Below are 13,045 nucleotides of genomic sequence, written 5' to 3' on the forward strand. Positions count from 1 at the left end.
GTTTAATAGAGGATACAGATTGGCATCTAGCTCGTTGCCAAATGACCAAAAAGCACATATTTTAGATATTTTGATTGATGACAATTTGTAGAGGCTGAAGGATTCACAAATCCCTAAAAGTAAGTAATAATTACTTTCCATATCTTCTTGATACATATTTATTTGAATAACAATTTCAATGGTAATGCATCAAATGCGAGTTTATTTAGGGAGGATTGGCTTCGAAAAGAAGTCACATGGCATGAGACTGGAGCACATGGTGTAGCCATCCTTGCAGAAATATAAAAAAAGTACAAGATAATTTTCTCAGATACATTTCTTAAGGACCTCGCCAATCTTAAGAGACTATATTTTGAGAAGTTTTTCGAGGAAATGGTGGGATCCCCGAATGTTCAATTTCACTAACTTATGAATTTCGTCAAAGTCTCTAATAAAAGAATTTGCAGTCTCTATAGAGTGTGAAAGACAAGTCGTTGGAAACTACAAAGCCTTGCAGTAGACTATCTCAAATGGTGCTTTTTTAGTAGTAGTGTGATAAGTGAAATAAATAATTTTAATTTTTCGTTTGAATTTAGAAATAAAAAAAGCCTTTCCTTTTCCTAAACAAGTACTTTATACACATCATGTCATTTTAGGTATTTTTCGTCTGATCGTCTTCTGGCGATGCCGTGTGAACTTCTGGAGGTGTCCGTCCTCTAACTCATTCTGGTGAGTTTTTCTGTTGCCATTCTTTATACTGCGCTTCTGAGCCGAGCTCGAGCTACGCCCAACAAGCTGATTCTAGGGTTAGGGTTTTGAGGACACTGTGCGGGAGTTGCAGCAGAGAAAATAAGCAAAAGGAAGGCAAGAATCGAAGGGCAAGGGCATCAGCTTGGTTCGGCAGAAACCCTCATTTTACAGAAACCCTAGGTTCCCAGCATCTACATTCGGTTGGCATGGCTGACTACGAGGACAACGGGGCTTACTACGGTGATGGTGGAGCGGAGTCTCCTTCCACCAGGAAGGATCAGTCCAGCGGAAGTAGACACCACGAGGTGAGAGCCCAACCTCACCACATTTATAAGCAAAATGACACCAACAATACACTCGAAGGTTTTATAAGTGTGCTGCGTTTTTGTTCGAGCGAGACTATGTGTATTGTTTAGTGATAGATAACAGCCGTCCACTGGGTGTAGGTAGCACATTCGAACCCGGATTTTCATAATGTAGAGTGGAATTACTTCACCACTATGCTACATGCCTGTGATTTACATTTCATTTTCTTGTCAAGACATGTACTTGCATGATTGGGTTTTATAGATCATATTTGGTCTCAAAATATGACAATGCACTCTCTCCCCCCTCTCTCTCTCTGCTCACACGCGTAAATGCCTGTTGTAACAGGAGATATGGCGAGGTTTAATTGTCTCTTTAAGGGAGGGGTTTGGCCCCCTCACGCAGATGGTGCACTACAGAGATTTGAGATGCTTGGACCTCTATTTACTAGAGCTGTGCCATCACCGAGAGGTCTTATTGAGGGTGTTAGGATCAACACGATATCACTTAGTCATCACTGACTTCTCTAGACCCCACCTATTATGGCTGCATGTGTCATGACTCATAACGGCTAGCGCACATATTTGAGGCTGCAATCCTACTGTGGGGACGCATAGGTTATAAGTGATTCATGGGTACTTATGGGCGCGGAATGTTGTGAAAGCCTACAAATATTAAGAAGTGAACTTTTATGCTATTATACCTATATAAGCGACCCGAGGGTTCATAAGCGACGATCCTTGAAGGGGGGTCAAGACTCAAGTGAGGCCTTGATCTTGGTCTTACTCCTCACCTTGGAGGGGTGGGCTGTGGTGGTATGAGACGGTTTAGTCAGGTGTAGGACATGTTCTCGGTGATGGCCGAGCCTCATGGGTCATGGGCATTCCGTAGGAGCCAGGTTTGGATGGTGAGCTGCTAGTAGCTAGATCATGTGTTTTGATCTTGTGTGGTTTTGTGCGTAGGGATGCTCAAGAGATCATGTGGCAGTTTTAGTTGGTATGAGAGCTGTTTGGACATTAACATATGAATCCATCATTCTTTGTTTTAGAGATTACATTACAAGCATCACACAAAGAAGATATAGCAGTACAGAATCCATCATTCTGTGTTAGAGATTACATTACAAGCATCACACAAAGAAGATATAGCATTACAAAAACCATCATTCTTTGTGTTAGAGATTACATTACACTTTTCAATAGGGCCTACAACATCAGACTTCAACACAATAGGCTTGCATCCAAGTACACAAAAAATCCTATGAGCAACGTAATCAACATCGGATTACCGTAAAACCGTTCTTTACCAAGTAAGATGTCCACACAGTCCATTGCCAACATTTGCAAGTTTAGCTTCTCCTCGGTACTTCTGAACGCAAAGTGACACTTCCATTACTCATAGATCCCATGTTGTGGAACTCCCTTTAGCAAAGTTCATCACATAAATCATTACATGTGTCTACTTATGCTTATGGGAAGGTATAATTCCTGCACTAAGGGGTGTCAATAAAGTTGTGAGGACTTTCATTGTCAAACAAAACATATGCTAGTCTAACAAGTACAGTTCAATACAAGAAATATCGTTAGACATACTTGGAACCGTCGCCTTCGTCATAGTGACACTCTTATCTCTCTTGAAAAGGATTGTGGCATGGTGCAATCCTACGCGTGCTGGTTGGGACAGTTGCAATTATAGAAAAGTTTGTTCTTGTCTTGTATCTGGTTGCCTCTGAGATTTTCGTCTTTTTCTTTTTGGGCAAGGAGTTGGATCCCTTTTTAGTATTGAGGCTCATGCTCTTTTACTTTTGTTCTATCATCTCGACTTGGATGAAATTTTAAGTGGCTGATGAGTGAGCACTCTTATGCTTTGTGGATCTGCTTGTATCATCATAGGTTTTAGCGAAGTGAAGAGCCCTATCCAAATTGTGATGGATAGAATCTAAAATCCATTCCTCTAGAGAAAAACCCATCATTGAATCTCTTTGTGTATCCCTACCAAAGTCGGGTGAGTCTATTCCAGATATGCTCCCAATTGAATATCCATCCCACACTATGGAGGAAGAGTTGAGTCAAGTCACAAATCCACTGGCTAATCCAAGCCGTTACATTTAATCCAAGGTGATTTTTAAACAATGGAAATGGCCACAAGAGTTCCTCTTCTTAAGGGTAGACTAACCCTTAGCTAGGACACTCCTAGATCATCAAGAATCCTTGTCATGGCAATTCTTCTCTCAATGCCAATGGTTTCCTTATCCTCCCACTCTGATCAACGAGCCTATGTGGGAACAATGAAGCACTCACTCTACAATCCCAACACAAATCTGGAAACAAAATCCAAGGAAAAACAATCCACTCTTCTCCTTTTCTATACAAGGGTTAGGGTTACGAAAAATTCAATATTATTACTAAATTCTTCAAGGAAAAAGCAAATATCAAGAGAGAAATACTTAGCTTTTCGTTTGTGAGTTTGTCCAAAGTGTTGTCCTTGAGAACATAAGAGCATAGAGATCCTTATGCCTTAAAATCCACGCGGGTTTTGGCTTGCCAGGAGATGCTTTTCAAGTTCCACCCACATAGGCTCACCACCAACATCCAATGACTAACAATCTTGCACTAGTGAAAATATTGCATCTCCCAGTGAGATAAGAGGTGAGCACTAGTTTTTAGTTTGGTTTGATGTTCCATTTTTTGGAGCAGATTTGGGATGAGACCTCCATGGTCTTCATTTATGTATTGGTCTTGTAAGTAATTTCTGTAGACAATATTGTAACTTTCTTTCTCTCTCCCCTCCCCACACTCCGTCCCCCTTTTGCATGTTGATGTTATGCATTTGCTTGTTTTGTTTTCTTACTACTTGGATGATCACTTATGTCAATGGAAACAAAAAAATGTGTTACGTCCTCACGAAATATGAAACATGAAATATGTTTCAGAAAGCCTCTTTCACCCCTTTTCTTCTTTCCTTCTCTTCTCCTTCCCTTCCCTTCTCCTTATGTTCTCATTTCCTTCCTTTGAAGCTCCATCTCTTATGTCTTGAGTTCCATTCTTCAACAATTCCGAGTCTCCCTATTTTAAAATTCCCTAATCTCCACAATGCCTTGCTGGACACTGAAATCCCAATGATCCTTCCTTCGATATATGGGAAGACAACATTTTAACTATATATGTATTCTATGTTTTGAAGTTTCAAGCTTTTAAATTCATGAATCATTATCTTTTTTGTTCTTCCATATGCAATGTGCATTGTATATAATGGTTTCTAAATGCTCTAATTATATTTTAAAAACAGTTAGTATTTTGATTTTTTGAAACGTATTGTTTTTTTAGAATAAATTTTGGTATGAAATGTTTCGAAACAGACCCCAAATACCTTGAAACAAAAAAAAGCTTAGAACGTTTCTTGTGACTATGCTTATGTCTTTTTAATGAATTTGTTATTATGTTTACTTTTGGTTTTAGTGAAACAGAGCCATCATGCGTTGCATTGAGTTCACTAGGAAAAGGCTCTTTGAGTTTTATCTTTGAAAAAAGGTTTTGAGATTGTTTAACAACAATGGCTGCAGCGGGAGTCTCATGAGTCCAGGGGAAGAGGTTATAAAAAGGATCATGAACGCAATTCAGAAACTCGACATGGAGATGAGAGAGTCCGGAGTGGAAGGAGTGAGAGAAATAGTGAACACAATTCTCATAGAGGTCGTGATCGTGAACGGGGTCACGATCGTGATAGGTATTTGTATTGCTCATTTTGTTGTAGTTTTCAGTGTGTTTTTGCCAAGAATCTGTATAGTGTCTCTCATTATTATCTTGCCTTCAATTATAATCATTCATAATGCTTCACTTATGCCACTAACTTGATGCAGGCACAGCTATGAACATGATCGTGATCGAGAGCGAAGACATAGACATAGGTCTCGATCCCGTTCAAGGGGCAGGTCTAGGCAACGCTCAAGCTCTCGTGATAGAAGGTATTTCGTGCATGTATCTTTTGACAATGTCATTAGTTCTCATTGTTTCCAAGTGTGGCCTAATTAATGTCTTGTTTTGTGTAGATTTTTTTCTGTGATCCGTGATTGTCATTAAGCTGTTTTTCTCTTTTTGGTACTCAGGAGTTGAAGTGCTTTTATTCCTGTGGAATTAAAGTTTTGTTCTCTCTTGTATGGGCCCTTTTTGAATATGTTAACATTAGATAGCTCTTCTTCTGCCAGAGTATCACCATGTCTACTTTCATATTTGGTACCATGCGGATTCTGGCACTAGTGTGCTCAATTACAGTGCAGTTGTATCTAATGGACACCAAGATGATAGGGACAATAGCCTGAAGCTCATCTAACGGAGTCTGTTTGTTAAGGAAGAAGCACACACCATTGGTGTCTACGTAACTCAGTTTTTAAATTTTTTGTTTCTAGATCCTCAAAACGGCCAAGTGGTTTTGACATGGCTCCTCCGGCTCCGACCGTTGTAGGTGCTTCATTACCAGGTTTGCTATGTGATTGTGAGCACAGACTTCTGCATATCGATCTTCTTAAGATCACAATTCTTTCTTGACAAGATTAAGAACTTCATAAAAATAAAAATGTGTTCTAAGCTTTTGCCTAGGGTAAGCACTGCAGCACATACTATATTCCAGGGTAGGTTTTTTTGTATTGCAAGCTGACAATTCCAATGTGCAGGCCAGCTAGCGGCGGGTCTACCTCAAGCAGTTCCTGGAGTGTTGCCTGGGATGTTCCCCTTTGCTGCAACCCAGGTTTACACTCTGTGCTTGAACCCTTCATAGGGATGAAGTTATCTGTAGTACTGAAATAAGAGTTCTAATTGATTATCTCAAATTGATTTTCCCATTAATTGCAAGGGTACTTTTTATATCTATAAACTTAATCTAATTCATCTGTGTGAAATATTACTATTAGTTCTCAATAATATCTGAGAGTGATCCTATATTAACTACTCACATGAATGCGAACTTAATTATTTCAGCTCTATACACTATTACACACTAAGGTAGACAGTAGACAAGACCAGACTCAAAACAAATTGATGGGAAGAGCTCTTCCCTTTGTGTGATCTTTGGTGATTTACAGTTTCATTCTTTTTGTAGTTCTTGCTCTCTACAAAGTTAGAAGTGTCACTATGAGCTCTATTTCTTTCTGTATGAAGTAGCCATACACAATTGGGGTTCTCCAAAGAGCACACATGCTACTCTCGATTTGGTCAGAAAGAAGCTCTTTGGCTACTATTGTTTTGGTTTCTAGCAGTTCTGTTATAGAAGAAAAACTTTGCAAGGAAGACATCGTAGCATAGTAGATATTGTGCTAATTCTTTCTATTGTTAGTGGTGCATATGCTCTATCAACTACCTTTTTGTTGTAATAATTCTTTCTATTTGTTATGATCCTTAGTGCTAGGCTTCATTATGGCTGAGTTTGCCTTGTATCACCGGAGCTTTGGTAGAAACTCAGTACACATCCTTTGTATGAATGTATGCTCTTATGTGTGTGTGTGTGTGTGTGTGTGTGTGTGTGTGTGTCTGGGGGCATATATTGATACCAAGTTCTACACCCACTATTGGGCACTGATGACATTAGTGGGGATGTTGTAGTATCTAGTCCATACTATGCATGATGGAGATGATGGTTTATTGTCTTGTGGATGACTACCACGAGGTTATAAATTGCACTTTCTTATAAGGTGAATTTGGGCATGTTCTTGGATTCATCTAGCTATATCGTAGCATAGTAGACCTCCTCATTAGATTCCATTTTAAGTTCTTGACCTCTCTTTTCTATGCTTATGTACTGCTTTCTAATGCGTCTCCTGAAATTTCCCTATTGTTGACTACATTTTCCTTTTGTGATTGGCAAATTTTGTCACTGTGAACATGTTTTTAAGTGTGGTTGAGTGTGGAATCACATGTACAGAAACAATCTCAAATGGTTTCCTATTGTACATCCTCTTAGGGGCAACACGTGAGAGCACCAAAATCATGCATTCGACAAATCATGGACACGGTTAGCTCATAGTTGACAACTCATAACCCTTCCAGATTCCCCGTAGTTTGGGACCAACTCTGAGCATGTAGTTTGGGACCAACTTTGAGCATAAGAGTGTCAAATTGGATGATAAATTTGAGTACGAGGTTTCAAGACCAGGATTTGCACCACCATGGGCGGGCACTTATACAATATATGGTATTCGATGTTACGAGGTATGTGACATTGACCCACTGATTAATCTGATTTATTCAGATTTCATGTCTTTTGGTTTATTTAAATTACTTGGGCTTGCTGCTCATTTGATTGCAAGACGATCTCAAAACATCTGCACAATTTATGTGTTTAGAGGCCAGCCATGTGTGCATGTGTGGGTGAGTGAAGTTTGGGGGTTCCTTTTGTAGTAGGCCTGGGCTATTACCAATTTGTCGGAATCCAGCTCTTTGTATGTGCCTACTCAGGTTTGCTATGTGTGATTGGGTTCAGCTTGTGATGCTTGTAAATGACATATTTGCATGTTTTATGTACACGATTCTTAAATTCGCTGGCCATTTGGCTAGCATTAGCAATGCTGAAACCACAAGCAATGAATGCCCAGAAAAGTTTGTCTTCAAGCATTTAAATCGTAGCACCCACAAAAGCAACCATGTATAAGTCAAGCATGCCTGTGCAAGTGTGGCTTTGAAGTTAGTAATGGGAACTTCTAGCATTATAACTCTTGTAAATGGATCCTTGTCCTGATACCAATGAAATGACACTGGCAAGGGGAAGATCATTTTATTCCCTCTAAACCACCATTTAAATGATTTTTTTGTCATGCCATTCATGTTCACATGTCATATGGAATAGAAGTTATGGTGCATGATATAATCCTATGCACATTTTTTCACACGTATATGGAGATCGAATAGCTGGCTCTCCCTGTTATTGTATGTTCCTTCAGATACAAGCCATTTCTTTCATGCGTTTGTGCCCTAGTCATACTCATTCGTGAAGCAGGAAATTTGATATGCAAACCAATGCATTGCATTCTCTAGAATATTTCTCTCAGTAAAGGTACTCCTTTCTTCACTGAGAACTTCCGGCGAGCTTGCTCTTCATACCAGTGATTCAGCATGATTCCATTCTCTTCCCTGTAGTGCCTGTGCTACCACAGGTTCTCCAAGTAACCTCTAGCAACAGCCCAAGGAAAATCAAACAACTTTTGTGAGGTCTTGGCTTTTATAGATGGCTGAACAGCACTCTTAACAACACAAGCTCTGAAAGGACTCCAACATGCAGCCTTCAGCTATCCATACAGTGTGCATGCCCAAGTAGCCTGCCACTAGCAGGTCTGTGCACGAGCTCCTGTTGGATGCTGCTGCCTGTCTTTGGTGGCATTCTTCCGTCCAATTATATGCTCTCCTCACATACACGTGTGAGAGAGATGCAGTTTGTGCACTAGTCTTTTATGCCCATTGGGTTGGGAAAAAACACATTTTGCATTCTTATTTCCCAGAGTATGTAGGCTATATAAAATTAAAGCTTTTTCTGTATGATCCACCTGAACAGTCTTAAGCGCTAGCAGTCAGGCCAATGCTAGTGTGGGCGGCACTGTGGGCGGACATACTGGACAGGAAAGGGCGGACAGGTTTGGCCGGGCAGGCTGGTCAATCAGCCCACGTTTGTGCTTGAACAGTTGAACCGACCACACCAGAAGCCCAACAGCCGGGAAGTGAATGGTTAGGAAATCCAGCCAATAAATAGGGTCTAATCAATGAGGTAGTGGGCTTGTTTTCCAACAATAAAGCTCTGAGCAGCCAAGCCCTCACTTGTGTTTACTGGAAGTTGGAGCAAGTGTAGATCACTTGTGTATGATAGTACTTCTCCTAGTCTTCCACTTTACTTACTTCTATGCTAGCATTTTCATAGCATGAGTAGGTCTACATTTAGTATCAAAGCCGATGATTCCTGCAAAAATTTCTTTTCTAGCATTCCGTTTGTCTTCCTGATTAGGAATCACCCCATAGAATCAAGAGAGCATAGTTAGGGTTTTGAGGAAAGTGACTTTTGGGTTCTCTTGCTGATTTCCAAGCTTTGAAGCCTTCATCATGGGCACATATGAGATGATGGTTGCTTTTTCCTGCATTCTGTTGATGCATATGGCAAAAGCTAAGGTCTAAGTTTTTACTCAGTTAGTTGTGGTACACGGGCATCAGCCTCAAGGGATCCTGGACTCGCTTCAATCACTGCTCACCGCTCTTGGCTTGCGAAGGGCGACCCCGAGCAAGAGGTGAAATAGGTAGTGCCCTGGGAGCGTCTCGATGAGTGGCATTCCTAAAGTTACTCGTAGTCCCATGAATGCTCCAGTCATCATGTGAGCCATTCGCATCGTGGCTTCCATTTGGATTTCTGCAGCCAGCAGTCCCCTTCGCAGGATCCCTCTCCATCGAGTCCCGGTTCTTCCCGTCCTTGTTAGCCATCCCCTGGCAGCATGTTAAAGATGCTATTTTTAGTTATGGTCATCCGCCGGTTGTGAGCATGTAAAGGGACATTTTTGGGGATGGACCATCTGCATGGGAATAGGGGCCAGGTGGTAGTGTTTTGCATAAGCTTTCACTTGATGCATATAGCATGCAAGAGTGTGAAAAGGGCAAAAATTTGGGGCTTTTATATCAGGCATGTGAACATGCTCTTACATGTGGCTTATAACCTTAGTATTGAGGTTATAAAGTCTAAACACATTAATGTAGCCCAACTATATTTGAAGGTCTACATCAACCTAGAAGATAGAAGGCACCATCTTGAAAGCCCATCATAACCATACGAGGTTAATCCAAACCCATACCCATCTTGAAAGTCCATCATAACCATACCCATCTTGAAAGCCCATCATAACCCATACCCATCTTGAAAGCCCATCATAACCATACGAGGTTAATCCAAACCCATAACCCATCTTGAAAGTCCATATGAGGTTAATCCAAACCGTGACTAGTTGGCTAGTTGCACAGCTATGTTTGGAGTTTGTATATGAGCATGATTGCTATTAAGAGAGAGTGAGATTGAGCTGAGGGTGGTGATTGGTCTGTTGGTTTGGAGCTTTCTTGAGCAAGCTTTTTTTTTTGGGGTTTTTTTTTGAAACAAATATGCTTCTAAGGTTGCAAGTATAAGGCACTCTCATATTTTTCTTATTTTGTTGAATAAGGAAATTTCATGACTTAAACGTCACAATCAATAAGTGAAAATGATAAATGATCAAACTGATGCAAGAGCTTAAAATTCTTCATTCTATAATAGTAGTCAGTCCATGGTAGCATAGCCCAGCTGGTGAGAGTTCAACACTCAGGATGGGTGTTGAGTTCAAACCATAGTTGTGAAAGTGTCCCAAGACAATGAAAACGGTAATCCTGTACATCGTGGTATGCTTAACAATTAATATTCCCGTTTATTTTCGATAGTTATTCTACACTTAAAATAGATGAATAAAAAAACTAACTTCACATAACTCAATGTGCTGAAATTAATTGCAACACACGTGCATAAGATAGCAATACATTATGACATGTCATCCGGTTAGTTATATTCCACAAGTAGGATTTTGTGCAAGATTACAACACGAAAAAAAGTTATATTAAGGTGCATGACAATGGCAATGACACAACTGCACTTGGGAGGGTGCTTACGATCTGTCCATTGACCACTAGGTAGGACATTATTTTCACTAGTACAAGCTTAAAAATGTAGCCTTGCCAACCAACACTTCCAATGTTGCTTCCAACGGGGTTGGAAAAGGTTGGCTCGCAAGTTGGGAGGCAAACATCTCAATGGGGTCGGCAATGGCTTCTTCTAGGCAAAAATGTGAGAATGGGGTTGGGACTTGCCAATGCGAAGTTGACAACTATGGTTTAAACCTTGCTGGCTGCAGTTGTTGGACATGATGTGCATATCAATAATATACTTTCAAAAAAGAAACTTATAAAGCAACACGATAAGCTGCCCCATTGCATAGAGTACATTGGGCTCCTTTATTGATATATGACCCTTGTGGCTGTGTGCAAAAGCCATCTTGTGCAGCAATGCTGGTGTACATGTGTATGGTACAACGCTAGATAGAGGACCGGTCGTGTTAACTACTACCTTACTTCAATATGTTATGTATGTAGTTGAGGATATTTTTGAGTTTTGTTTACTCTTCTTATCTGGGCTTGTTTCTCTCTGAATAGTCGTTAGAAAGTGATGTATCAGTTGTCTTGCAGTTTGGAGGAATACCAACCATGTCTATGCAATCGATGACACAACAGGTTTATTTTTTGGCTAGCTTTGTGTCTTTATTTGCTAGGTAGCTGTTTTTGACACTATTCACTTAAACCTCAAATGCGTATGGCGTTGAACAGGCAACAAGGCATGCACGGAGAGTTTATGTTGGTGGCCTACCCCCGTTGGCCAATGAACAGGTATGCATCCATCTCTTTCAAATTGGCTATATCAAGCCTGTAACTGTGCTATGGACTTGCAAAGTTGCAAGCTTATTGAATAGTCAATTGCACACTATAGATGACTTTCAAGATATAGCCTTAGAATCCTATTCTGCAAGCTTTCATGGTAAACGTTAGAGCCTCTGTGTGTGTGCGCGTGTGTATGTGCACAGTGTGTCTTGCTCTGTCGTTGTAAACAATTAGTATGACCAAGGCATTACGTGTGCTTGTTGTAGAAGCTTTCTCATTTTAACCCCAGCATTTGAAGATTAGGCAGTGTCAACACATGTGATGGTGAGATTTTTTCTTCTTAGAATCTGGACAAAGAAATTAAGTCCTCAATTTTTTGTGTTGAAGTATGCAAAGAGAATGGCAAAAGTATTTTTAAAACTAAGCTTGTCTCTTGGGCTAGACCATTGCGACTTTCTTCAGCCAAGTTATGGCAGCAATAGGAGGCAACACGGCTGGTCCAGGTTAGTTTTCCTCTGGACTTCCAACCTTTCTATTTCAGAATTTATCACAATGTTATTATAGTTTTTGGCGGATGCTGGTCTGTAAAGTAAACATTTTGAATTGACAATTTTTTCTTCAGGCGATGCTGTGGTAAATGTGTATATCAATCATGAAAAGAAGTTTGCTTTTGTGGAGATGCGAACCGTTGAGGAAGCAAGCAATGCAATGGCCCTTGATGGCATCATATTTGAGGTAGTTTTGACAGCCTTCTTGACCTTTTAGTTTATGTAGAAATAGCCTTGATTTTTTTTTTCTCCTTTGGCCTCTTGAGCAGGGTGTATCAGTAAGAGTGAGGCGTCCAACTGATTACAACCCTTCAGTAGCTGCTACTCTTGGCCCAAGTCAGCCAAGTCCTCATCTAAATCTTGCTGCTGTTGGGCTTACACCTGGGTAATAGTTATTCTTGAGTTGTAAAATATTAACTTTTCTATTCTAGTCGTATTGCTGTTGTTATGCTCATGGTATTCAGTCTCATGTTTGCCAGTGCTATTGGAGGTGCTGATGGACCTGAAAGGGTTTTTGTCGGTGGTCTTCCATATTATTTAACAGAAGTGCAGATCAAAGAACTTCTTGAGTCATTTGGGTATGTTTATTCAGAACATTCTAAGAGTTTAGCAGTTTTAACTTTTGTTGTTGGTCATATGCATACTTGAGCGCATGCACAGTTTCCCATCGTTTGAAAGATTAACTAGTGCAACTTTTCATTGTGGTCCATTCCATCCACACAAGAAGATTCAGCTAATCAGCCAGCATAAGCATCAGCAAGGAAGCAAGGGCTGTGAAGCTTGTTGATCGGACTCTTGAAGAGAACACGTGTGTGATACAAGAGTAGGACTCTTGGGACTGGTTGGCCATTGTATATCTGGGACAGGATAAGGGTATGTCTTGGGTACTAGGATGCTAGTCCAAGATGGGACTTGGCTGTGCGCGACAGCTTACTCAGGCTAGAATTTTCTTTTAACTTAGTACTTTTTGGACTGTGTGCGGCTAGTACAGTCATGGAGTTTTCTGGTAGAATCACATGCATAGTTCACTGTTTCCCCACTGTGATCAAG

General features: G+C 40.4%; 1 protein-coding gene across 4 annotated transcripts in view; it reads left to right on the top strand.

The window, feature by feature from the left end:
* Nucleotides 1-615: 615 nt before the first annotated feature.
* Nucleotides 616-13,045, top strand: part of LOC147608563 (splicing factor U2af large subunit B-like) — a 45,440-nt gene continuing 33,010 nt past the window's right edge. The window contains exons 1-12 of one of the 4 annotated variants that reach the window (XM_086789552.1): nucleotides 616-708; nucleotides 791-1,034; nucleotides 4,598-4,761; nucleotides 4,895-4,999; nucleotides 5,441-5,511; nucleotides 5,705-5,778; nucleotides 11,259-11,303; nucleotides 11,397-11,456; nucleotides 11,890-11,950; nucleotides 12,070-12,182; nucleotides 12,265-12,380; nucleotides 12,460-12,573. In XM_086789552.1, coding sequence (XP_086645678.1) covers nucleotides 936-1,034; nucleotides 4,598-4,761; nucleotides 4,895-4,999; nucleotides 5,441-5,511; nucleotides 5,705-5,778; nucleotides 11,259-11,303; nucleotides 11,397-11,456; nucleotides 11,890-11,950; nucleotides 12,070-12,182; nucleotides 12,265-12,380; nucleotides 12,460-12,573 — 1,022 coding nt within the window. In that variant the 5' untranslated portion in view covers nucleotides 616-708; nucleotides 791-935. Of the gene's footprint in view, nucleotides 709-784; nucleotides 1,035-4,597; nucleotides 4,762-4,894; nucleotides 5,000-5,440; nucleotides 5,512-5,704; nucleotides 5,779-11,258; nucleotides 11,304-11,396; nucleotides 11,457-11,889; nucleotides 11,951-12,069; nucleotides 12,183-12,264; nucleotides 12,381-12,459; nucleotides 12,574-13,045 lie in introns of all 4 variants that reach the window. The other 3 variants (XM_086789554.1, XM_086789555.1, XM_086789553.1) reach the window with 3 other exon arrangements.

Source organism: Cibotium barometz, chromosome 53 (assembly GCF_041138505.1).
Source record: "Cibotium barometz isolate CiBa-2024 chromosome 53, ASM4113850v1, whole genome shotgun sequence".
Taxonomy (NCBI): domain Eukaryota; kingdom Viridiplantae; phylum Streptophyta; class Polypodiopsida; order Cyatheales; family Cibotiaceae; genus Cibotium; species Cibotium barometz.